At 45.2% G+C, this 25428-nt stretch overlaps 1 protein-coding gene across 1 annotated transcript; it reads left to right on the top strand.

The window, feature by feature from the left end:
- The first annotated feature begins 252 nt into the window (after positions 1–252).
- On the top strand, positions 253–25428 carry LOC115107829 (protein dispatched homolog 1-like). The gene is given in 9 exon segments (XM_029631489.2): positions 253–490; positions 4123–4762; positions 19396–19425; positions 19801–19924; positions 20112–20239; positions 20975–21072; positions 21175–21272; positions 21444–24255; positions 24258–25428. Coding segments are annotated over 8 exon segments (4689 nt in total). The 5' UTR covers positions 253–490; positions 4123–4163; the 3' UTR covers positions 25058–25428.

Below are 25428 nucleotides of genomic sequence, written 5' to 3'. Positions count from 1 at the left end.
ACTTAGAAACCTCTCAATAATAGTCAGTGATTGACTGAATAACATTTTCATCCGAAAACAAGCTCCTAATATGTTTTTCCTTTTCCTGTTGTGATAATGAAATAAGTCAGAGACTCATAACACTCAAATGTTAGTTTGTTGTGCTGTTTCCTAGTGGTGATGCACCTCGGTTGCCCCAGCTGTCGTGTGCTGCAGAGGCACTGATTGGGTTAAAAGTCTCAGAGCATCATAAACGTCCTATCAGTGGGCTTAGTGCGCAGTCCCAGCCCACCGCCTACCCGAGACAGGGTGCATGTGTTTGTCATTCTGCCTGTCCGCTTCCCCGTTAGTTTCTAACTTCTTTCGCTGCGACTTGTTGCTCTCTCTTTTTTGGAGTGTTTTGTTGAACAAGTGGTGGATACTGTAAACCGAAGCCATTTTCGGTGAATATTTTAAACTTCGACGAGCACGAACGGAACGCAAACATCCAGAGCTCCAACACTTCGATAAGGTATCAAACCTGTGAAACGGTGTACTTTTTATGTAGCCGTTAAATGTCGACTATGGATTGATCCTCTGAAAATACGGATGTGTTTATACACCTGAATCTAAATGGTTTAAATATGTGTCTGTTGTTCCTACTGTGTATGGTACTAAAGAGGGGTTTTATAATAATATACAGATAGCGGATTCCGTCTCCGCTGCTGCAAAGTATCGGAACGACATAATGAAAAGGGCAAGTGATGTTACGCCTAATGGGATGTCCCGGTCTTTTTCTGAACACCGGCGTAGCTTCCTCTCAGAATATTTGTTTTACACGCTTTTTCCTCTCATTGTGTAGCCTACATAACTTTAGTTGATCAACATTAATATTTGGTAGGCTAATAGGCCTATATGATCATACCGACATAACGGATAAGCGTATTGTGTGACAGCAGCTTCGTATAAAAAGTACAAATATATGAAATGGGGGAAAAAAATGGTGGTCATAGCCTACTTTTGAAGATTTAACAAAAACTGCGTTTGACAAAAAATATTTATATGGTTTCCTATGTCATAATGGTGCAACATATTTACATTTTTTTTTTAAATTCCTTATCTGTGGAGCAATGCATTATGTATAATAAACGATGGTTATTAATGTATACAATAGACAAGAAATGTGTTGTTTCTATCTTCATTTGAGCTTCACATTGATTGTATGCGGCATGATTTTATGATTACTACAGCAGACTAGTTTATTTACCTATTTTAAACATGAGACACTACTAGCCTTGAGCAAGCCAACTTCATATAGGTACGTAAAACCCAGCTGTGGAAATGGGTCAAGGGGGCAGCCTTGTCAAAAGCTTCTCCGTCACTAGAATACGAATGCCAAAGTCCTCATACGTAGCCCTCTCAGGCATGTGCTTGTAGTTTCCAAGATGTTATTAGGCTGAAGTTATTAACTGTCTTGACTGAGTCCTCATAATTACCGTCAATTAGCTTTAATTGAAGGGATGAGGTACTTTGCCTCCTGCTGCATACCTGCTAGTTGCACAGGTCTCACCCCATAATCATGAACTCAACTTGAAAGCAGAAAAACGCATCCCGTTATTCTCAACCTTTCCAGTTTCCAGTTTTCAGATCAGTGTTTGCAGATACACACTGAAAATAGGAGCTATAAATAGTTAATTGTTTATTACAAAAAAATAAAATAAATGAAGGACATTTTGTCAGCGTTTGTTTTTAGGGCATCCGTCCCACACTGATCGATCCGTTATTTCCTAAGGGCACAGTCCCCTGTTTGTGTCAGATTGCAGATTGGCCTAGATGTCTCACCTGGATGGCAACCCTCACTATTGGAGCACACACAGCCTCCCGCTGAATTCCTGTGGCAGTGGAGCAATGTTGAAAGCAGATGTGTACTGGTAGAGGGATGCATTATTAGGTTGTGCAACTGATTATTTAGCCAAGAATAATCACAATTTCATTGACAAAGGTCCAGGCTACTTACATAAGTCTCTTTTTCATACTTTTTAATTGTTTCATTGCCAGCTTTTCAACTTAAAAACAAAAATCATTGTTCGTAACTTGTCATGTATGGTAGACTGAAAACGTAAACATAGTTTCTGCTGCACTGCCTGCTATTCGGAGCTGTTCAGACAGAGGTTGAAGTTCTTCTCCCCCAATCCCACAGCTCCGACCTGACCTGGCTGTCAGTCTCATGTTACCCCCTCACTCATGTTGAGGCGTCGCAGAACACAATCATTCACATTCACTGCGTCGCATGGCTGTTTCCCTGCATGGACATGAAGTTTAGCCAAGTAGGCTATATGATATATCCTAATGGGTGTTGGTTGAACACAAACACATTTAGTTTGCCATCAAAATATTTGATATCGCCTACGACTGTGTACTGTGTTTGCATGCTGTCTCACATAGAGGCAACCCGAACTTTGAGAAATGGGTCTGTAGTGAGTTTTTTTGGAGGGAAAGTTATTTGCAAGTAAGCTGGGTCATGAGTCAAGTTTGTTTTGACAGATATGTGAAGGTTTTTAAAAGCAAAATGTCTACAAGGCCGGTAAAATAAGGAAGCCTTAAAGGCCCATTGCAGCTGTTTTTATCTCTATATCAAACCATTTCTGGGTAACAATTAAGTACCTTACTGTCATTGTTTTCAATTAAAATGATCAAAAATAGCTTCTTACTAATGAGGCCCACTCAGACCACTCCCAGACAGTCCTACCAAAATTCTTACTTAAAGAATTTTGGTAGGACTGTCTGGGAGTGGTCTGAGTGGGGAGGAGAAAACTAGCTGTTATTAGCAGAGGTTTGGGAACTCTCTTATTGGTCTATTAGCTAATTGACCACCTAGTGATGTCACCAGACAGGCCAAAGCTCCATCCCACCAAAACAGGCTGAAATTTCAGGCAATATCCTAATTTTCACAATTTCACAGTATTATTCCAACCTCACAGTGTGGAAATGTATTTAAAACACAGGACAATCAAATATTTGACTGCCGAGAGGCCTTTAAAATGTTGCATAGTTTATCAAATAGGAAAATCAAGGGGAATATAAACTACGTTCAGTAGATTTATTTTTAAGGCTAAATGTTATCAGTTCTGATCTGGTAGAAATAGTTTATTGCTATGTTCAGGGGGATTTCTGCACCGTAGTACATTTCCATCTACTAGTGCACTTCCATGTCTATCTCTGTCCTAGGCATGATGCGGATGAAGTAGACAGTATTGTGTGGGAACTAGTGAGAAGTCGTTTTTCCTCACAACCTCAGCCATTAGTCTTAAAGGGAGATGAGGTTCGCACAGGACTCCCCTTCACAATAGACTGAGTGCGATTTATTCAAATGGGTTTACGTCAAGTCTGTTTCAGCGGGGGTTGGAGTTGGGCAACGTTCCAACTTCACAACCCACCACAACCGTGCATTACCTGTGAAAGGCAATTCACTGCTTTTGAAGTGTGTCAAGCGAATCATGGTTAAACCGCAGACATTATTTTTTTTCCCTCTTACTCTAAAATGTCCCAACTGAAGGTATTTTACATTACACATAGCCTGCACATATTCTGTCATAGGGGCTGAAACTCTAGCATCATAAAGACTTGGAGACCTCTGTTTAATCTCTTTCTGTTGAAACCGTTTTATACATTTCATAATGTAGAGAGAGCGCAGGCTTCCCTGCACACAGGCTGCCAATTCATACCCTGTCATATTCATACTTTATAAATCACACTTCAGACAAAAATTGCAATGAAGAAGAGAAATATGGTTAAAGTGACTAATATTTGCTGTTTAGCTTTGAGTAAATCAATGAAGATTGATCCCTTGACTTTCGTCTAGTCCCAACCTCTTCCTCGTCTAGAAAGAGCAAGGTAATAATCTGTTTTGCTAACCGTTCGTTGCATTCTGTTCATATCTGAGTTTTGAGCGTGAACCTTTGTGCGTTTTACTCTCTCATTCTCTCCCCTTTGCCCACACGGTTCCCTGGGCTCAGGCGTCCACACGCTCTCCCCTTGCTGCTCCGCTCAGCTCATCAGCTCCGTGTGAATAGAGTCAATGTTCAACTGAACGTCAACATGGCTGGCTACAGTAAAGAGTTAACTATGCGCCTGTCTGCTTTTCCTCCCATTTTTCTTCTGCAGAGGAGTGGCAAACCCCGCGCCAGGCCGGCAGGAAGAGGACCATGGCCCTGAGCGATGCCAACGGTGACCTCCTGCTCCTCAGCAATGCCAGCCTGCCACCCAGCGTTACCACGATGGCCAGTGGCACCGGCAGCCCAGCTTCCAGTGCCAGCCTCAGCAACACGGAAGGAGGGGACGTCAGCGTTGTTTCCACACCTAGAACACAGCAGAGGCATAGGCACCAAAAAAGGCCAACGCCTCCACACAAGGAGCCCCAGCAGAGATCCAGAGTGAGTCTGGACGGGGGCGCTGTCAAGCAGAACGGCTCCCTTAGGGCCCCTTCCTCGTCCACCTCCTCTTCACACCTCACAGACTCTCAAAGGTTGGCCAAGCTCCTGCCCTCCACACTTTCCACCACCACCTCCCCCTCGCCTCCTCCGCTGTCTCCACCTCCCCCGTGCTGCCACCGCTGCCCATTCCATCCCCCCTTGTGCTGCCACGGCAACCAGCAGGAGTGCCACATCTTCCAGACCCATGCTCCCGCCCTGCAACTGCACCCGGGCTCCTGCTCCTGCTGCCTGCAGGCCTCCCCTCCATCCCTCTGTTTACACCACCGCTGGCAGGAGCACCTCCAGAACCAGCCCAATGTGGCCGGCCTCAGGTACGTGTGTGATGACTGTGTGTTTGTGCGCCAGTTCGTGCTTCTCTCTGCCATGGGGTGGCCTCAGGAATATCTCTATATTACCTGCCTCTCCAACAGAAGCCCTTTCATTGCATTTCCCTTCCGAATGTGTGGTGAGTGAATGCTTACTAACATGTCACAGTTAGGGTTGCACAGAGAGGGTATGTTAGTGAAAACTTTTGAAGTTTACCAGTAAACTACCAGAATTTGATGGCAGCTGTGAATAAAGACAATAGTTGCAGAGTGAATTGAAAATGCCATTGTTGATTAGATGCGTTTTTTCATTAATTAGGCTTTTTTCCCTTCTTGAACCAGATGGACACTGAATAATATGGACACGGATATAAAAAATGAATACATTATACAGTACCAGTCAAGTTTGAACACACCTACTCATTCAAGGGTTTTTCTTTATTTTTTACTATTTTCTACATTGTAGAATATTAATGAAGACATCAAAACTATGAAATAACACATATGGAGTCATGTAGTAACCATAAGTGTTAAACAAATCAAAATATATTTAGCCACCCTTTGCCTTGATAACAGCTTTGCACACTCTTGGCATTCTCTCAACCAGCTTCATGAGGTAGTCACATGGAATGCATTTCAATATAAAGGTGTGCCTTGTTAAAAGTTCATTTGAGGAGTTTCTTTCCTTCCTAATGCGTTTGAGCCAATCAGTTGTGTTGTGACAAGATACGGGTGGTATACAGAAGATAGCCCTATTTGGTAAAAGACCAAGTCCATATTATGAAAAGAACAGCTCAAATAAGCAAAGAGAAACGACAGTCCATCATTACTTTAAGACACGAAGGTCAGTCAATCTGCAACATTTCAAGAACTTTGAAAGTGCTGTTGCAGAAACCAGCAAGCGCGATGATGAAACTGGCTCTCATGAGCAGAGAGTTCCTCTGCTGCAGAGGATAAGTTCATTAGAGTTACCAGCCTCAGAAATTGCAGCCCAAGTAAATGCATCAAAATTCAAGTAACAGACACATCTCAACATCAACTGTTCAGAGGAGACTGTGATTAGGGGCCTTCATGGTCAAATTGCTGCAAAGAAACCACTACTAGTGGACACCAATAAGAAGAAGAGACTTGCTTGGGCCATGAAACACGAGCAATGGACATTTAACCGGTGGAAATCTGTCCTTTTGGTCTGAGTTCAAATTTGAGATTTTTGGATACAATCGCTGTGTCTTTGTGAAACGCAGAGTAGGTGAACAGATGATCTCTGCATGTGTGGTTTCCACCGTGAAGCATGGAGGAGGTGTGGGGGTGCTTTGTTGGTGACATTGTCTGTGTTTTATTTAGAATTTAAAGCACACTTTACCAGCATGGCTACCACAGCATTCTGCAGCGATATGCCATCTCATCTGGTTTGCGCTTAGTGGGACTATCATTTGTTTTTCAAGAGGACAATGACCCAAAACACACCTTCAGGCTGTGTAAGGGCTATTTGACCAAGGAGAGTGGTGGAGTGCTGCATCAGATGACCTGGCCTCCACAATCACCCGACCTCAACCCATTTGAAATGGTTTGGGATGAGTTGGACCGCAGAGTGAAGGAAAAGCAGCCAACAAGTGCTCAGGATATGTGGGAACTCCTTCAAGACTGTTGGAAAAGCATTCTTCATGAAGATGGTTGAGAGTGTTTAAATCTGTCAAGGCAAAGGGTGGCTACTTTGAAGAATCTTAAATCTAAAATATATTTGGATTTGTTTAACACTTTTTTCTGTTTTTTGGTTACTACATGATTCCATGTTATTTCATAGTTTTGTTGTCTTCACTAATTATTCTACAATGTAGAAATGAAGAAAAACCCTTGAATGAGTAGGTGTCCAAACTTTTGACTGATACTGTGTGTGTGTGTGTGTGATATAAATACGCTGCATGTATCTCCTGGCGAGACACATGCAGCGTATTAATCCACCCATTGTAAAATTACTGTTATATATATGAGAGAAATTATTCAGTTATAAATTACAGAACATTACAGTAGCATACCACCCTAGTCACAGTGTTTAGCGATAATGTTATGGGTGATTTGCAGTACCATATGTACATACATGTAACTGGAGCCTTGACTTTTTCCCCAGTTATGCTTCAGAGGAATGTGTTTTTTTTCCAACTGTATATAGGGCAGGTTTTAAATTCTGATAGCAAATGTTGACAATTGTTTCAGATATTTGACTATGATTACATTAAATTTTAATTTTTTTCATTACACCATGCCAGTCATTCAACTGCTTGCATGCCACAGCATTGGACCCTGTATTGAGAAATCAATACATAGTTTTAAATGCCTTCCTTTCTCTTCTCACACACTCTTCTAAATTCAGCTATATAATCCCTCTGCCTGCCTGTTGTCCCAGTCCTGAATGTTCTGCTATGTGGAGGTCCAGGTTGTTGTCCTCTGGAGATAACCTGTAGGCCCAGGGGTCAGCTAAGCCAGCAGATGCAGGGAGGAGGAGGGGTCAGCCAGCCAGGCACCCAGGGAGCACAATACCAGCCCCAGAGCCACCGCCCTCCCTGCACCCCCAAGCCCCAATGAAAGAGAGCTTTGAGAGCCCCAGGGGATACAGGGCCGCTGTCCTTCCCCAGGCCCCAGCCCGTCCAGTCAATCCACAGGGAATGTCCCCCTGGCCTCTCCCAAGCCTCCCCTCTCTCATCGGCTCTGAGGCTTTTCTAGAAGAGGTGCTGATGGTTTGATGGTCTGTCTGTCCTATTTCCCAGACAAACAGACAGTACCAACGCACAGCTCAGCCAGACTAGATCATCTCTGCAAGTATGTCTATCCTCCCTGCTCCATCTCCATATTGTAATGGTGGACCAGAGGCAGAAAGACCCTCAAGTACATGTTTTGAACGTACACTAAGAATCAACAATAGTTTTGACTCTTGTGGGAGTTGTATATGTTTGTTCTTGGTGGTGTATGACTAGTTGTTAGAGGCTTCGGTAGAGTTTTGTCCTGGGACACGTGAGTTGAAAGTTTTGAATAAAAAAAAAATCCACATGTGACTTGCACATTCCCTGCGTTCAGACTAGGATGGTGGATCTGAACACGTTTTTTTGGCAAACATTTCTTTAAGTGGGACTTATTTTGCATCTTGTTTTTCACCCCTAATCATTTACACAGTTCTATATTTAACAGCAAATAAAATATAAATATTGAAGATGTAATTATTTACTCAGCTCAGCTCCTCTTCATGGTAGTAAGTACTTTCGGGGAGGTTGATTTGTGTAAGACTATATTTTTGCTTACTTTTCGCATGGAAATGTCCTGCCAAATGGATTTAGATCCCTGTAAGTCCATTAGAGAGATGCTCTCTGTGGGTGGCTGTGAGAGCTTCGGTTTATGTACTCGTATTGGGTGGGTACAAACTCCATCCACGCACATTATGCAGTTGGGTGGGAGAATGTGGCAAAGAATAGCATTTCAGCCATTTGGATGCATTCACTGGCATCTGTGGCTTTCGTTTAAAAAAAAAAGATATATATAATCCATGTCTGAATGAAGAGCAGATGTTCCTCTGCCATGTGCCTCTCTAATGTTGAACGGCTCTGTATTTAGTAAACAGGTCCCTCTTGTTCTGTGATGGCAGGTTTGAATTAAAGGCCAATGTTGAGTTGCTCTCAAATCCGATCCCCTTTACAGTGGTATTGTGCCTCCAATGTCTCCAGAGAGATTGGAGATTGGAAGATAAGAGAGAAGGATAAGCCTGGCTGTCTGGTACAGTCTCCCAGTCCCTGGCTGGCCCCAGACGTGCAGGGCTTTGGGCATCTCCTTTTCCCTCGTGTTGGAGCACGGTGCGCCACAGAATCCCTCTTCGCATGGAGGGAGAGGCCTTTTAATGCCTTGGTAATTTGAGGGTACGCAGTCAGACAAGATCGTGTCAAATATCAGTTTGATCTCAAAGGCTGTAATCCGCGAGATTAGGCAGAGGATTATGTGTATGATCACAGCACTTGGTCGTTACGCCCAGCTATGGAGACCCCCTCCTCCTTCCGATAAGGTTGCACTGGAGTTTCTTCCCCAGGGCTTTTCAGGCTTTTGTGTGTTTGTCCAAGAACTATACAATCAAGAACTATAGAACTCCTGTTGAGACACATGCAGCATATTAATCCTCCCATTGTAAAATGACTGTCATTCTCGATCTCTCTGTTTTTACTCTGAGAAGTGAATGGATTTATCCTTGGATGTAAGGATGGAAATCCACTATGAAGGAAAAGGTCAGCTCAGCTGAACGGTTGAGCAGCGGAAGGATCTATATGGTGGTCTGGGAAATGCATTAAGATTGTCAGTGTCTGGTAAGATGGTGACTGTTTTTCTATGATTTGAGGATCTGGGGGAAAAGGATCAGTCAGAGCAGTAGATAAGTCTGTGACCTTGGGAAGTCAGCTTGTTTGGCTGCCGTTTGACTACAGTTAGCCTCATCTCAATAGGTTTTCAGGCTCTGGGTTCTTCCAAGCCTGTCATTTGTTTTGATAGAATGCTCTCAAGGCACCTTTTCGGCTCCAGCTGCACTCCCAGATAGAGAGTGGCATCTACCTGTGTTCTGCCGAGACTGGCCTGACCTTTCATGGCTGAACAACCCCCAAAGAGCCCGCTGACACTGAACTATCCAGGGTCACGTCATGATTATAACCTCTCTCTCCACTCACCCGGGGAGGGCTTTTGCCCATGCATCGCTTCCTGCTACATTCCTGTTATTTTAGCGGCCACAAGTTTGGATTGGTTTCATGCCTTCTCGGATAGCTGGCATTTCTTCCCTTTTCTATAGAAAGGTCTATTTTTGTTAACTCACGCCTGTTTGATTTCGTACTCAAGTACAGTTTTTTGACTGGAGGTAGGGGGTTTCCCTGGTGCACAGGAACACGTATTAAACATGACACCTCATCCGGCCTGAATGTTTAATTATATTGGATGAATTTAAGAATTCCTGTCAGTTGAATATGACATGAATTCATAGCCTCCCAAAAATTTCCCTTAACTTTTTATTTGTTTTTTTTAGATCACGACTCGTATCTTTCCCCAGTGAGAGATCTCTTTTGGAAACATTAACTAATATACCCAAACTGTCTGACAGCTGCAAGCCCCGACCGGCCAGGCGGCCTGAAAATGATCTTTGTGCTATGGATTTCAGGGTGCCAGTTTGACAAGGCTTTGCGCATTATCAAGAATAACAACTGTTTGCGATGCCTTCTGCGGTCTGAGGAGCCTGGAGTCCTCAATGTGAACCCTTGTGAAGTAGCAGCAGGGCTTTTCACGCTAGCATTTGATCCATTTGGCCCATTAACCACTATACAGAGACATCCATCACGCCCAGCCTCAACACTGACTGCTAAAGATGCACCCTGGTGTCTGTGGGGAGATCAGGGGAAAGGAGAGACGAGCACCGCCTGCCCCAGAAAGACACACAACACGAGGGAAAGCAGGGATGGAGGGAGGGAGCGGCCTGGTTCTATTTTATCTCCACCCTGTAATTCCACAGAACTACCCAGTTAGCTTCCAGAGCGTTCGGTTGGCTTCTTAGAACAGCTCTGCATCTATGTGGAGTGAGTTAAGCACAGGCAGTAGCCTAGTACACCACAGCACGCACTCCAGCCCATTCCTGATCAAGGGAGAGGTGTGTGTGTGTGTGTGTGTGTGTGTGTGTGTGTGTGTGTGTGTGTGTGTGTGTGTGTGTGTGTGTGTGTGTGATTTAGCCTGCTACATGAGTACAGGGAGAAGTTCCACTGAGAGATAGGTCAACACTACTCTGTTTCTGCCCCCAGGGCTCAGGGTTGCGATGTTGTAGATAATGTTTTTACCCCATGCATACCTTTACTCAGGACCAACAGAATTGGGCCAAAAAGCTTTTTTCTTCCCCCTCAGGGACAATTTATCACCTACTTTGACACTCAGAGACACTTCTGCCTGTTGTAAAACTTGAGCAATTGGACCCTCCGGGCCAGTTACTTCAGCAGTTCATTTGCTGTTGAAGGTGGCAATCTGGGTCTCTTAAAAGCTTGTAAGCCACGTTTGTTGATGTTAGACGTTTTCACCTGAAGAAACCCAACTTAATGATCCAAGTTACATGTTGTTAAGTCATGAACATTTCAGGAAGTTCTAAAGACCAGAGGGTAAGTTCATGCCCTTTTTCAAATGTCAGTATTATAATGTAAGAGGGGGGATAGAGCGGGGTAGCTGTGGTGTTTTTCCTTATTCCTCCCCGAATGATGAGTGATGGGAAGAAGTTCATCAAGGACAAACGCTAGTAGTGTGTCCTATGTGTGAACCTTCCCCTACTCCGGCTGCTCTCGTCCATGGGTGAGGGAGTTGGGGGGTGAGAGGGAATCAGGGGGTGAGGCAGCTGACCCCCGTACCTGCGCGGGTGGATAATAAGAGGGGTGAGCTCCCAGTGGCTCTGCTCCAGACCCCGCTTTATACTGTATGGCCCCTGAGCATGAGGCAAAGCAAAGCCCATAAAGGTACCCACCCAAGATCAAAGAGCCATACTATCCTATAAACCAGGATCAAAGCTGGATCTGAACAGCACTCTGTCATAACTTCAAATTAGGTTGCTCTCTTTTTTCTTCTTCTGGTGGAGGGAACAGTTGTTGAGGCTTCATGTGGATAAAAGGCTGGCTGTGGCTGGCTGGCTGGTATTATCTCCACACTCTGAGGCTCTAGGCCTGCACTACAGGTTCTCCCACGGCTGACTCGGCTCCCTGGGGAAATGAGCATAATGGAAGATTTGATAACATTTGTGTAATGCTATATAAATAGTTACTAGCATGTAACATTTGTGGATGCCCTTATAACAACCTGTCCAAGTGGTGTATATAAGGTCAAGGAATAATCGCTCACTCGTATGTACAGAATTGCATGGTTTATTTTGTTTATAATGGACCTTCGTCAAAATGTGTCCAGTAGGTACACTTCGCTCCAGTGCTACAATCAGTGCTACTCCCCTCTCATTTGTTCTTATAGTAGTTCAAAACCTGTCTTGAGAATACACGGTTGTATTTTTCATCCTGGATTTAATTCATATTCACACATTTACATGAAAATGCATGCAGCTCGGTGTCCTGACATCACTCTGATGTACTGTAGATGTGAGGGTTCCTATGAATCACTTTGCTTTGTCTCTTTTTTTTCTTCTCCTGCCTCTGTGCACTTGGTGAACTTAGCTAACGGTTGGAATGTTCCAGTTCGGCCGGCCCCCTCCTCACACTCACTCTCTCAGCCCAGAGAGGACAGGTCGGACTCCATCACTGACGCTCAGCCTCACAGTCCCAACAGCCCTTGGCTGTGGTCTGCAGCTCACCAGACGGCTGTGTCACCAGACACCTCTAAGATGTCACAGCGCCGTCTTGCCAAACCCTCTTTGTCAAGAGCTGCGGTTAGAGCTGGAGAGCCTTCAGACACTGTGGCCTTAGATGGCCCGGAGAGAGCAGAGAACATGTATAGAGTAGTGTGAAGAGGATGTCTGGGGAGAAGGAGATGAAAAGGGTGAAAAATGGATCTCTTTACGCAAAAAATACTCTGATTATCTCTGAGATCAGTCCCAGGGCAACAAACAGTAGCATGCTGGATCAAAGAGACCCAGGCAGGAGCTAGCGGCACCGCTGTGCTTGAAACTGGATATTGTAGGTAAACAGAGGAATATGTGGTGCTTGGGCTTTTTTTAAATGAGTTTACCTTTCTGTCTAGACATGTATGCACCTTATCACATAAGTCTTAATGGAGGGTGTACCTTGACATTGGACCAAATTATGTGTGGGAGGTTTAGTCTCAAAATGGCCACCACAACAGGCAGGGCAACTCTAGCCTGGTTACCATTCTGTTTAGCCAGCATGACAACTGCAATAGAGTTGGCTAAAGCAGTAACTGTGTGTCAACTAAGGGCGGGCAGCTCATGTCAAGCATGCTAAAACGTCCAGATCTCCTTACCAGGCAGCTTCCAGGACTTAAGTTGTTGGACGTCTTCATAAAGACACTGGGAGAGCAGATGACTGGTCAGCACAGCTGCTTGCCGTTGGTTCCGCTCCTTGACTTTGTGCAGTAGAGGAGTCCCGGTCATGCAAGCAGCAAATGGGAACACAGTCTCCCATCTTTCAGAAGCCCAGTCTTCCAGGTCTGACGGCGGATGTTGGACGTAATGGGTTGGGGCTGGCAGCTGAAAGCCATTGGTTCCGCTGCTGGGAGGTCTTGTGGAGCCTCTTGTTCTGAACGTGACTTAGACCTGTTGTTCTGCCATAAGAATAGGCCAACATACAACACACTCGTCTAGTACTGCCTCCCGTCGAATCTGTGTCAAGACTGACATGACATCCATAGTCATGTTTATGATATGAGATGTGTGATTATTCATTAGTATTGGTGGTATTATGTAGGAATTGGGGTCGGGCGATATTAAGGTGGCATCGTCTATCGATGATGATTGACAGCTATTGTCAATGGTGATGACATTGTGATGCGACAGACGATGGTTTAGCCTATTTGAACTTGACAGTTGCCCCGCAGTAAAGAACGGAGTCTTGGAGCAGGGTAGCACACAAGTGACATTCCTAGTAATTTGCCTGTTCCTATTTGCTATAACTTATTTCAATAAATATGTGATACAGAACGCAAGAGAGGAATGTAGTCCAGACAGAGCGGAGAATTCCACCAAAGCAGCGCGAAATGTTAGAGAATATTGTCTGTCGGATGCATGGGCTTTAGTCTATAGCTTACACCCATTCATATTTTTTGTTAATATAATGTACACCTTAACTATCTTGTGTTTTTAGATGTTTTAAAAAAAGGACTAATAATGAGGACACAAATAATAAAAATGACAAGTTTAAGCGAAATAAGTTATGCTAACCTCCAATCGAGGTTGCAAACCAAATGGCCATTAACCCATCCTAATTCCTCTTACTGGCCTATCATAAAAGCCTTAAGACGAGTTAAAGTTACGAAAAATGGCTTATATATTCTAGGCTACAAAAGGTCCTAAAGTTGTGGCTTTCAAAAATAACCAGAATGAAAGTCTGTAGCCTAAGCCAAGGCTATTCTCAATCACCGGTTTATGATGGATGAAACAAATGCTTTTCCCCCCTATTTTATTAGGTAAAATAAAGCAATTATGATCCAGTTCTGAAGACCGCCCGTTCCTCATCACAGTTATTGCCCCATCACAGCTCACCACACATATACAGTTGAAGTCGGAAGTTTACATACACTTAGGTTGGAGTCATGAAAACAACTCGTTTTTCAACCACTCCACAAATTTCTTGTTAATAAACTATAGTTTTTGCAAGTCGGTTAGGACACCTACTTGTTGCATGACACACATCATTTTTCCAACAATTGTTTACAGACAGATTATGTCACTTATAATTCACTGTATCACAATTCCAGTGGGTCAGAAGTTTACCTTCACTAAGTTGACTGTGCTTTTAAACAGCTTGTAAAATTCCAGAAACTGATGTCATGGCTTTAGAAGCTTCTGATAGGCTAATTGACATCATTTGAGTCAATTGGAGGTGTACCTGTTGATGTATTTCAAGGCCTACCTTCAAGGCCTAACTCGGTGCCTCTTTGCTTGACATCATGGGAAAATCAAAAGAAATCAGCCATGACCTCAGAAAGAAAATTGTAGACCTCCACAAGTCTGGTTCATCCTTGGGAGCATTTTCCAAACTCCTGAAGGTAACATGTTCATCTGTACAAACAATAGTACGCAAGTATAAACACCATGGGACCAGGCAGCCGTCATACGCTCAGAAAGGAGACGCGTTCTGTCTCCTAGAGATGAACGTACTTTGGTGCGAAAAGTGCAAATCAATCCCAGAACAACAGCAAAGGACCTTGTGAAGATGCTAGCTGAAACGTGTACAAAAGTGTCTATATCCACAGTACAATGAGTCCTATATCGACATAACCTGAAAGACCGCTCGGCAAGGAAGAAGCCACTGCTCCGCCATAAAAAAGCCAGACTACGGTTTGCAACTTCACATGGGGACAAAGATCGTACTTTTTGGAGAAATGTCCTCTGATCTGATGAAACAAAAATAGAACTGTTTGGCCATAATTACCATCGTTATGTTTGGAGGGAAAAGGGGATGCTTGCAAGCTGAAGAACACCATCCCAACCATGAAGCACGGGGTGGCAGCATCATGTTGTGGGGGTGCTTTGCTGCAGGAGGGACTGGTGCACTTCACAAAATAGATGGCATCATGAGGGAGGAAAAGTATGTGGATATATTGAAGCAACATCTCAAGACATCAGTCAGGAAGTTAAAGCTTGGTTGCAAATGGGTCTTCCAAATGGACAATGACCCCAAGCATACTTCCAAAGTTGTGGCAAAATGGCTTAAGGATAACAAAGTCAAGGTATTGGAGTGACCACCACAAAGCCCTGACCTTAATCCCATAGAAAATTTGTGTGCAGAACTGAAAAAGCATGTGCGAGCAAGGAGGCCTACAAACATCACTCAGTTGCACCAGCTCCGTCAGGACGAATGTGCCAAAATTCACCCAACTTATTGTGGGAAGCTTGTGGAAGGCTACCCGCAACGCTTGACCCAAGTTAAACAATTTAAAGGCAATGCTACCAAATACTAATTGAGTGTATGTAAACCTCTGACCAACTGGGAATGTGATGAAAGAAATAAAAGCTGAAATAAATCATTCTCTCTACTATTATTCTAACATTTCACATTCTTAAAATAAAGTGGTGATCCTAACTGACCTAAGACAGGGAATTTTTACTAGGATTAAATGTCAGGAACTGAGTTTAAATATATTTGGCTAAGGTGCATGTAAACCTCCGACTTCAACTACACACACACACACACACACACACCTCCATGCTGCAGCTCCTCCTCCAGAAAGGGATATTAGAAAAGAGTTTCCTGCACTTAGGCTCTGCCCAGGCTTTCAACAACATTAACTTTCGTCATGATTCAACCAGTTTGCGTTCGATTTTGCATTATAGCCCAACTGTCGTTATTTTTTTTTAAATACAATTTTGGTTGGCCAATCGGGGGTGAAATGGCATCATATGGGTACATACATAATCACGATTGGAAAAAGGTTGACATCGCCCAACCCTAGTATGGTTAAAATGTTCACCATGGACCTAGCCTATTTAGCAAACATCTGAACACCATAAGTGACTAGGCTTATGTTAAATAATTCACGACACGTCATTATTCATTATTTGCATAGTGACTCGTGTATTGCGTAATTCGCCCTTCTTGGACTAGTTTACAAAGATGTCTGCTGGTTAGCGCAGTGCAGGGTTGGTGATGGCATGTGCAATACCCTCACATTCCTTGGATTGTGGTTCTGAATGGGGTTAAGCTGGTTGCTATAAAGGGAGCGAGGTCACAGGATAATAAAGACATCTCTTGGACAGCTTGTAACTATTGGCTACAGTGTTGAAATCCGGCCTGTTTGCCTGGAATTTGCACACGCCCATATTTCAATCCCAAGAATGTGGAGATGGCAGGTGTGGCCTCCAGATCCAGTTCACTGGCGGATGTAGCTGTCCGTGTCCCTTCTGCACTCACACATACACACTGCGCTTAGACTTATTATACAGCAATAATCTCGGATTCAGACTCATCTTTTCTCATACACGCTTGCATCCAGAGGCCTCATCTCCAAATAAACCTTATCAGAGACCTGAGTTGTGTAACTAACTTGCAAGTACAATGTTACAGTATTATTTCTTACAAGCTTGTATGTACCTATAATCTATTTAAGGTATACAGGGGAAGTTGATGAGCTGAAAGGGATGCTTCTGGATTTTGGCAATGAGGCCCTTTATCTACTTCCCCAGAGTCAGGTGAACTCGTCAATACCATTTTTATGTCTGCGCCCAGTATGAAGGAAGTTGGTGGGAGTTTTGCGAGCCAATGCTAACTAGCGTTTGTGCAATGAGATACTATAGACTTCCAGTCACTGCGCTTATGCTAGGTTGCAATTGTGCTAGTAAACAACTACCCTCAAACTGCACGCAGAGACATAAAAATGGTATCCACGAGTTCATCTGACTCCCTTTTAAGTGCATGCTTGTGGCTACTCCCTGATGATATATATATTATTTATTTATTTTACTCAACATTTCGCTACAATATGTAATGCCTAATGCATCACGCTGATATTTGGATTCCACCCTCAAGCCAATCTTATAATTCCATCGCTTGAATGAGCCTCTAATTGTGTGCAGTGTTCCAGCGAGTTTTAATCACAGGAGCGAATAATTGAGAGTTGACAGTAATTGCTCTTGCCCTAACTTGAAAGCTTCATGCAGCCCCCGATTTCCAGAAATATCTGCCGTGTCTGTTAGCAGTTTTCCCCCCTCAGCTCTGTGACCCCTGACCCCTCTCGCCTCCCTTCACTCCACCACACGTCAACATGGCCGCCTCAGCCTAACCCAGCCACTGCTCCAAAGTTCCTTTATTTATTAACCCAGTGATCCATAAACATTCCCCTTTCTGATAAATAGAATAACATTTAGGAAGGGTAACTGTTGTAAGTTTGTGGAAGAAATGTGGGGAGTTTGTGTGAAGGGGGACTGGGATCAGAGGAGTGGGAAAAACCAGACTCGTGGTTTGTCATCCTGCTGGATTTAGAGACTGCGATCATCAGTCAACGGATTTCTCCTCCCCACCCCACTGCCGCCTCCTTAAAAACATTTTTAGTCTGCGTTTCTTCACATTGCTGCTCTCATCGACAGATTGGATAACAAGAGAATTGAAACACAAAGCTTGTCTTTTGAATGCCAACTTCAATTCCTAATCTTGGCCTATACTTTTTTGAAAGAGGGAAAAAAAAAACATTTGAAAGTTTGTTTCATGTGGAAGCCATAGTATCTGAGGATATCTGTCGTGAATCCACAGTATAGTCCTCTGTTTAATACATCTTATTTGTCTGAAATGCAATCAGGATCCAAAACAGATCTTGCAGATAAATAGGCAGCAGTGCTCTTTTTGATGGCTCCTCAACTAAAGATGTTTTATGAATCCAGTCCAACTATTTCCAATAACTCTACTTCATTCTGGACCATAATATCTCTGTCCCGAATTCCGCCGTTCAAGGCCCCTACATGGAAACTAATGGACAGCACACAAAAGCAATAAATTAAGTTAGACTTTTCCATGGCAAACAATGCTAACTTAAGGGGGATGTGTTTTTCATTAGGCATTGTTGGTTAGTATCAGGCTGTCACATTTTAAAAGGTGAATCACTGGCTATTTTTCTTGAATGCAAAAGTATAGCAAGGAGTCTCACTCCATTTCTATGTGGTAGTGTTAATGGGACTTACCTTATCTAGAATATGCTAATTGTTCTAAGCCAGTTCCATACAACATCTGGTTGTCGTATTAACATGTCCAGCTAACTTTAAAGGGGATTTACTGCCTCCCCAGAAGTTGTTAGTGGTGAAAAATTCCCGCCAATAGCTTTTGTCCATCTCTGCCTCGCCGTGCCATGGCAACCACTAATTATAGCATTCCATGGATTCCCTTTTAAAGGGAAGGAGGAAAAATACATCCATCTCTTGGCCATATTGCTCCAATCACGCTGAAATATCCTGTGTGCGTGCGCTGTGATTGGCTGAGGCAGAGGATCGTCTGAGTCCACTTCCTGTTTGGGATACTGATTTCCTTGTTTTCGTTTCTTGTGTGTAATCTTACCTAGTCCCTGATGTGGGCTGTGAGGTCTGTGCCAAATTGTGACTGGTAGTGCAATACTCATGCAGGTTGCAGTGAATAGAATGTGGATAAACATCAAGGCTGCAGTAGAAATCATGATGTCCTTCCTTGGACATAAAGTTAGGACAGTCTGTCCATTTCCACAGATTTCTCTGTCACAGCTGTGATCACGTGAGTCTCTCCTCATCTCCTCTCTCTGTCATTTGCTGTCATGAGCATTGTGTATATTGCATGTGAAGACATCTCCAACCCACCCCTTCCACCTCTACTCTCCCCCTGCCTTCACCCTTCTGGCCTTGCTCTTATCTGTACCGGGCCTGTGTGATCCGGTGGTAGTATCTGATTCCCTGTGACTTCCCACTGCTCTGGGAAGGTGCTGATGGTTAGTCCAGACAAATCCAGAGCAGCTGAAAGCTTCATATGGCAACGGGGAAGCCCAGTGTAGATCCTCTCTGTCTGTGTTTATGGCACAGGAGACATCACCACTAATGGGACTCTAGTCCTCTAAATCTTTTAGCTAAGCTTTACAGATTCTTCATGCACTGCAGCAGTGTGTGGGGTTTTTGTAGATTAGAAACACAAAGCTGACCTAAAAGTGATTTGTGTTGCCTAAAACAGTTAGCGTAATAGATTCTTCATTCACTTGCACATTTGTGCATGTTTTTTTATTTATTTTGATATATTACCTAAAGAACAATTGATTGGTATTTTTAAAATGAAAAAAGTTACACTCGAATGGGGCCTCTTTTTGTTTATGTTAGTTTGAATACTGCGAGTTGTTCCCCACAAGGTGTGTGCTGCATTGCTGCTCAAAAACATGTTCCCCCTGCACGGATGCCGAGGCAAATCTGGTTTTGATTGGCTGTTGCTTTGACTCCTAAATGTAAACCTGATTTACCTCCCTTTGTTTTGCAGCCCTGCAAGGCCTTTTCGGTTCCCCAAAAGGTAAGACCTCCCAAAAATAAATATATATTATTAAGAAAGCTTTTCTCTCTCCTTGAGTCCATCAAAACCCAGCCGAGCTGTCATTCCTGTGTAGTGAAAAGGGCTCTCTGTACCTGGAACCTGCTAACAGTCACCCATGCTCCTTTACAAAATATGCCTTTAAGTAATTTCTCTCATGTCAGAACACTGAATATACTTGAATAACTACAAAATATTCAATAATGGCATTTTAATGAGCACCTTCTACTCTTTTTGATGTTCTACTGGTGTATCCGTGTGCCCTTCTCTTTTCTGCGTGCTTATCAGTACATGTCATATTCGTATAGTTATAAAGCCACAAGCCTTGTTTAATCAATACCTGTCCTTCATCTTCAGCTATGCAGAGCTGATTGCTGATTGGCCAGTGGTGGTCCTGGGGGTGTGTACAGTCCTCATCGTGGTGTGTGCCCTGGTGGGTATCCTGGTGCCAGACCTGCCAGACTTCTCAGACCCTTTACTGGTGAGTAGGCCGAGCCGACGGAAGGCACAACACTTTCTCCATAGAAAATCTTGGTCCTTATTTGACCAAGATGGACAACATATTGTTTCGCACACACTAAAATCATTATATTGAGTGGATGTGAAAAGTCCAAGATGTCAAAGGTGAATTTCCTGGTAAACTAAAAAGATGTCCTCTATTTCTTCAGGGATTTGAGCCACGAGGCACAGCCATAGGCCAGCGACTAGTCACATGGAACAACATGGTGAAAAACACAGGGTACAAAGCAACCCTGGCTAACTACCCATTCAAGTATGCGGATGAGCAGGCGAAAAGGTAACAAGTATAACCACGCAGATCCTGTCCATTTGATGTCTTCCTCCTAACCCTCTAGCAGGCTAGATCAGGTTTAGGCCTCAGGCCAGGAGATGGAGTGATGAATGCTGCCGAGAGACAGACAAGCAGACACACTAAATCTCAATCCCATCCTGCAAAAGGATCGGTGGGGAGGTTGTTCTATCCCAGGCCCATCTTCCATTACTTATCCCGATCACTGGGGGCCCGGTGAATAATCAAGGGCAGGTGTGTGTTTGCACATGCAAGTATGTGTGTGTGGACTTGGGGGGCCTCCAGGGCCAGACCTGTCAGCAGGACTCTCTGCATCATTCTGCCTCAGCCCCTCAGTCTGCTCTGACAAACTCCTGATTAAAGGGCCATCCTGTCTGTCTCGGTCAGAGGATGTCACTCCCTGAAAATCCCTCTATGACCTGGCTATTATTATGATATTTAAAATAATGATAACAATAGGATTGTGTCATACATCAGTAGAGTGATCACCATCACTGGCTTTGTCATCACTAATGGGTTGGCCTAAAACCATTTCCTTCATTTGTCTAAGAATGACCCTATTTTTAACTGTCTTTTTCATTTTGTTACCAAGTGAAAATAGTATGTATGCTTTAAGTGGATTACATCTCATTCTTTCATGTAGATCTTCAGAATTAAAGGAACCTTTTATACAAATGTATGAAATGTCAACAGTGTAATCACACTTCAACTTTTTTATTCCAGTCACCAAGAGGACAGGTGGGCTGAAGATCACTTTGACAGAGATAAAAGACAAGCTGACTGGGACTTCAGTAAAGACAGTTTCTTCTGTGATGTCCCAGGTACAAACTCTTCACGCTTCTTCTGTTTGTCTATTAAGGGTTTGTCGGACAATGCTCGACTGTGATGAAATGCTAACCAGATGCTCTTTACTGTATGTGTAGGTGACAGATACTCTAGATTAGTATTCACATCTGCAGAGGGGAAGAACCTGTGGAACATACAAGCAATTAAATCTATGTGCAATTTGGACAATACACGGGTAAGTGGAACAGCACTGTTGAAGATGTGCCTCAGCATTTTCTCATTTCAAATGGTGCAATAAGCCCCATCATATTAGTCATGTTATGGCTGGAGTCTGATCTCCTTGGGTCAATAGTTCTGTTCTATTCTAGTCATACTCTGTTCTTATCTCCTGTTGTGTTGTCCCCAGGTGCGCTCCCACCCTCAGTACTGGAGCCTGTGCCAGCGCACCACTGACGCCTCCTGCTGCCCCAGCTGGACCCTGGGAAACTACGTTGCCATCCTCACCAACAAGTCCTCCTGCCAGAAGATCACAGAGCGCGACGTGTCACACACCCTCAAGATCCTGCGCTCCTGTGCCAAGTACTACCACAACGGAACCCTGGGTCCCGACTGCTGGGACATGACCACTCGCCGGAAGGACCAGTCTAAGTGCACCAACGTCCCCCGCAAGTGCACCAAGTACAACGCCATCTACCAGATCCTCCATTTCCTGGTGGACAAAGACTTCCTGAGCCCAAAGAACACAGACTACCTTATCCCCACCCTTAAACACAGCATGTTGTTTTCTCCGACAGAGAAAGGGGAGACCATGATGAACATTTACCTGGACAACTTTGAGAACTGGAACTCCTCGGACGGCGTCACCACCATCACGGGGATAGAGTTCGGTATCAAACACAATCTGTTCCAGGACTACCTACTGACGGATACCGTGTATCCAGCCATAGCCATAGTAATTGTGCTGGTTGTGATGTGTGTGTACACCCGCTCTGTGTTCATCACCCTGATGACCATGATTGCCATCATCAGCTCCCTAATTGTGTCCTACTTCCTGTACCGCATGGTGTTCGACTTTGAGTTCTTCCCCTTCATGAACCTCACGGCCCTCATCATCCTGGTGGGCATCGGGGCAGACGACGCCTTTGTCCTCTGTGACGTGTGGAACTACACTAAGTTCGACAAGCCCAACGCTGAGCTGTCCGAGACCGTGAGCATCACTCTGCAGCACGCCGCCCTTTCCATGTTCGTCACTAGCTTTACCACGGCCGCCGCCTTCTATGCCAACTACGTTAGCAACATCACCGCCATCCGCTGTTTCGGCGTCTACGCCGGCACGGCCATCTTGGTTAACTACATACTGATGGTGACCTGGCTGCCAGCCGTGGTGGTGCTCCATGAGCGTTACCTGCCCAACATCTTCACCTGCTCTAAACCTCCCCACCAGCAGACAGGGCTTTGCACCCGCACCCTCTGGGCCAATCTGTGCCAGAAAGCAAACAAGTGCCTGTTCACCATCTCTGAGGCTTCCAGGATCTTCTTTGAGAAGGTGCTGCCGTGCATCGTGATCAAACTGCGTTACCTCTGGCTTTTCTGTTTCCTGGCCTTCACAGTGGGAGGGGCGTACGTGGTGTGTGTCAACCCCAAGATGAAGCTACCCTCTCTGGAGCTGTCTGAGTTCAAAGTGTTCCGCTCCTCCCACCCGTTTGAGCGTTACGACGCTGAGTACAAGAAACTGTTCATGTTCGAGAGGGTCCACCATGGGGAGGACCTGCACATGCCCATCACCATCATCTGGGGGGTCACCCCCGTGGACAACGGGGACCCCCTCAACCCCAAGAACAAAGGCAAGCTGATGCTGGACAACACTTTCAACATCGCCAGCCCGGCTTCCCAGCTCTGGATTCTCAACTTCTGCCAGAAGCTGAGGAACCAGAGCTTCGTGTTCCAGTCGGAGGAGCAGGACTTCACCAGCTGCTTCATCGAGACCTTCAAGCAGTGGATGGAGAACCGGGACTGTGAAGAGGCCTCTGTCTACCCCTGCTGCAGCCAGTCTACCTTCCCCTACAAGCAGGATGTCTTTGAGCTGTGCATCAAGAGAGCCATCATGGAGCTGGACCGCAGCACCAGCTTCCACCTGGACAGTAAGACCCCCGGGCCTCGTTTTGACATAAACGACACCATCCGGGCCATCGTCCTGGAGTTCAAGAGCACCTACTTGTTTACACTGGCCTATGAGAAGATGCACCAGTTCTACCACGAGGTGGACACCTGGATTCAGGAGGAGCTGAAGAATGCCCCAGACGGGCTGAAATACGGCTGGTTCGTCAGCAACCTGGAGTTCTATGACCTGCAGGACAGCCTATCAGACGGCACGCTCATCGCCATGGCGTTGTCCGTGGTGGTGGCCTTCGTGGTCATGCTCCTCACCACCTGGAACATCATCATCAGCCTCTACGCCATCCTCTCCATCGCGGGGACCATCTTCGTCACAGTGGGCTCGCTGGTGCTCCTGGGCTGGGAGCTCAACGTGCTGGAGTCGGTCACCATCTCGGTGGCAGTGGGTCTGTCGGTGGACTTCGCCGTGCACTACGGAGTCGCCTATCGCCTTGCCCCCGAGCCTGACCGCGAGGGGAAGGTAGTCTTCTCCCTTGGCCGGATGGGTTCTGCTATCGCCATGGCGGCGCTCACCACCTTTGTTGCCGGGGCGATGATGATGCCGTCCACAGTGCTGGCCTATACCCAGCTGGGCACCTTCATGATGCTCATCATGTGCATCAGTTGGGCCTTTGCCACATTCTTCTTTCAGTGCATGTGCCGTTGCCTGGGCCCCCAGGGCACCTGCGGACAGATCCCCCTGCCCAAGAGGTTTCAGTGCCAGGCTTTCAAAGAGGGCACCACCAACGTCCCCTCGCCCCTGGGCAAGCATGGCACCAAGTACCAACTGGACAGTCGAGGAGGAGAGGTGGAGCATGAGCATTACGAGCTGGAACCGTTAGCCTCGAACCAAAAGAACGAGGAGAAACCTGCAGAGGAACAGGAGACGTGCGCCCAGCTCTATAATGGAATAGCCCCCCACTCTGCCCCCTGCACACACATCCCCTTTAAGAGCAAGGCAGAGTCTGGCAGAGGTCCCTGCTCTGAAAATGGACTGGGCATACTGGCGACTGACGCCACACCCAGATGCCAGTACTCCCATAACACAACCTGCACATGTGGAGATCCCCTCACCAGTCTATGGGTATGCAGTGGACCCCCCACCCATGTACTCAAGCCACCCAGGAGTCCCCATTCCCCCTCACAGGCAGCCATGCCAACAAAGGCCAGACCCTCCTTTCCACTCTGGACGCAGTCTACAAACCAATAGGTTGCCGTATGCACTATGTCCACTGTCCCCCAGCCCATTTCCACCACTGCACCCCGGGCAGGGTGCCCAGACAGGGCCCTCACAACTGCCACCTCAGAAACTACTGTGTTCACACTGTCCCCCTCACAGGTGGCCTCCCCAGGGACCAACACTCTGCCTCAGACCCAGCTGGGCTGGAGGAAGTACACCGGACTGGAGCATCCTCTGGCCCTAGTGGCAGCCCCACCACCCCAGCCCAGACTCACAGGCCTCCTGCCTCTGCTCTGGGCTGCACGTTAGCTCACATACACACAGGGTGCTGCATAGCCAATCATGAAACACAGAGGGAGGAAGAGAAAACGGTAAACGCTCCAAGGGATCAGAGCGTGGATCATTTTGTGTCCACTACGATGCAAAAGGACGCTGGTCATAAGATGCCTGGCAACAAGAAGCTTGAAACCAGTACTACTCCCGTCACATGGGAAGAAAGTGTCAAAATGTGCAAACAGAACCCCAAAAAAGAGAGGGCATCCTCAGCCTCTCCCAAGAAACTCTACTGTTTTAACAGGACTTTAAAAGTAAAGTGCAATTCTGTCGAGTTTAACACGCCAAAAGCTGATGCCAATGTGCCTGCTCTTGCAATGAATTCAAAACCCGCATCTGAAAGTTTATGTTGACAGCAAAGAGACTACATCTAAAGAGTCAACTTTTGTCATATCAAGCTGTCATGAGCAGTGTCCCTGTGCAATTAAAGTGTTTGGGATATTTCACTGACCAAGTGCCTTATGTCGTTCATGTAAAAGTATGTCCCTATATATTCTGTGATTACTGTTTCTACTGTGCAGATATTGGTTTGATCAGTCAGATGTACTGTATTATTTTTGAGTACACTGAAATTTTATGAAGCTCTAACCTGTTTAAGGAATGGTGAACCATTGACATTATTCCATAAGAACCACAGGCCTTAGTAGTCTGTTTCACGTTGCCACATGCCTTTTGGTCCAATATGAAAGATGTACTGTATGATTATAAAGTCATTTTAACAAGA

The sequence above is a fragment of the Oncorhynchus nerka genome, linkage group LG24, assembly GCF_034236695.1.
Source record: "Oncorhynchus nerka isolate Pitt River linkage group LG24, Oner_Uvic_2.0, whole genome shotgun sequence".
In the NCBI taxonomy this organism is placed as follows: Eukaryota; Metazoa; Chordata; class Actinopteri; order Salmoniformes; family Salmonidae; genus Oncorhynchus; species Oncorhynchus nerka.
Note: the sequence above shows the minus strand (reverse complement) of the source record. Positions and strands in the feature narration are given on the sequence as shown.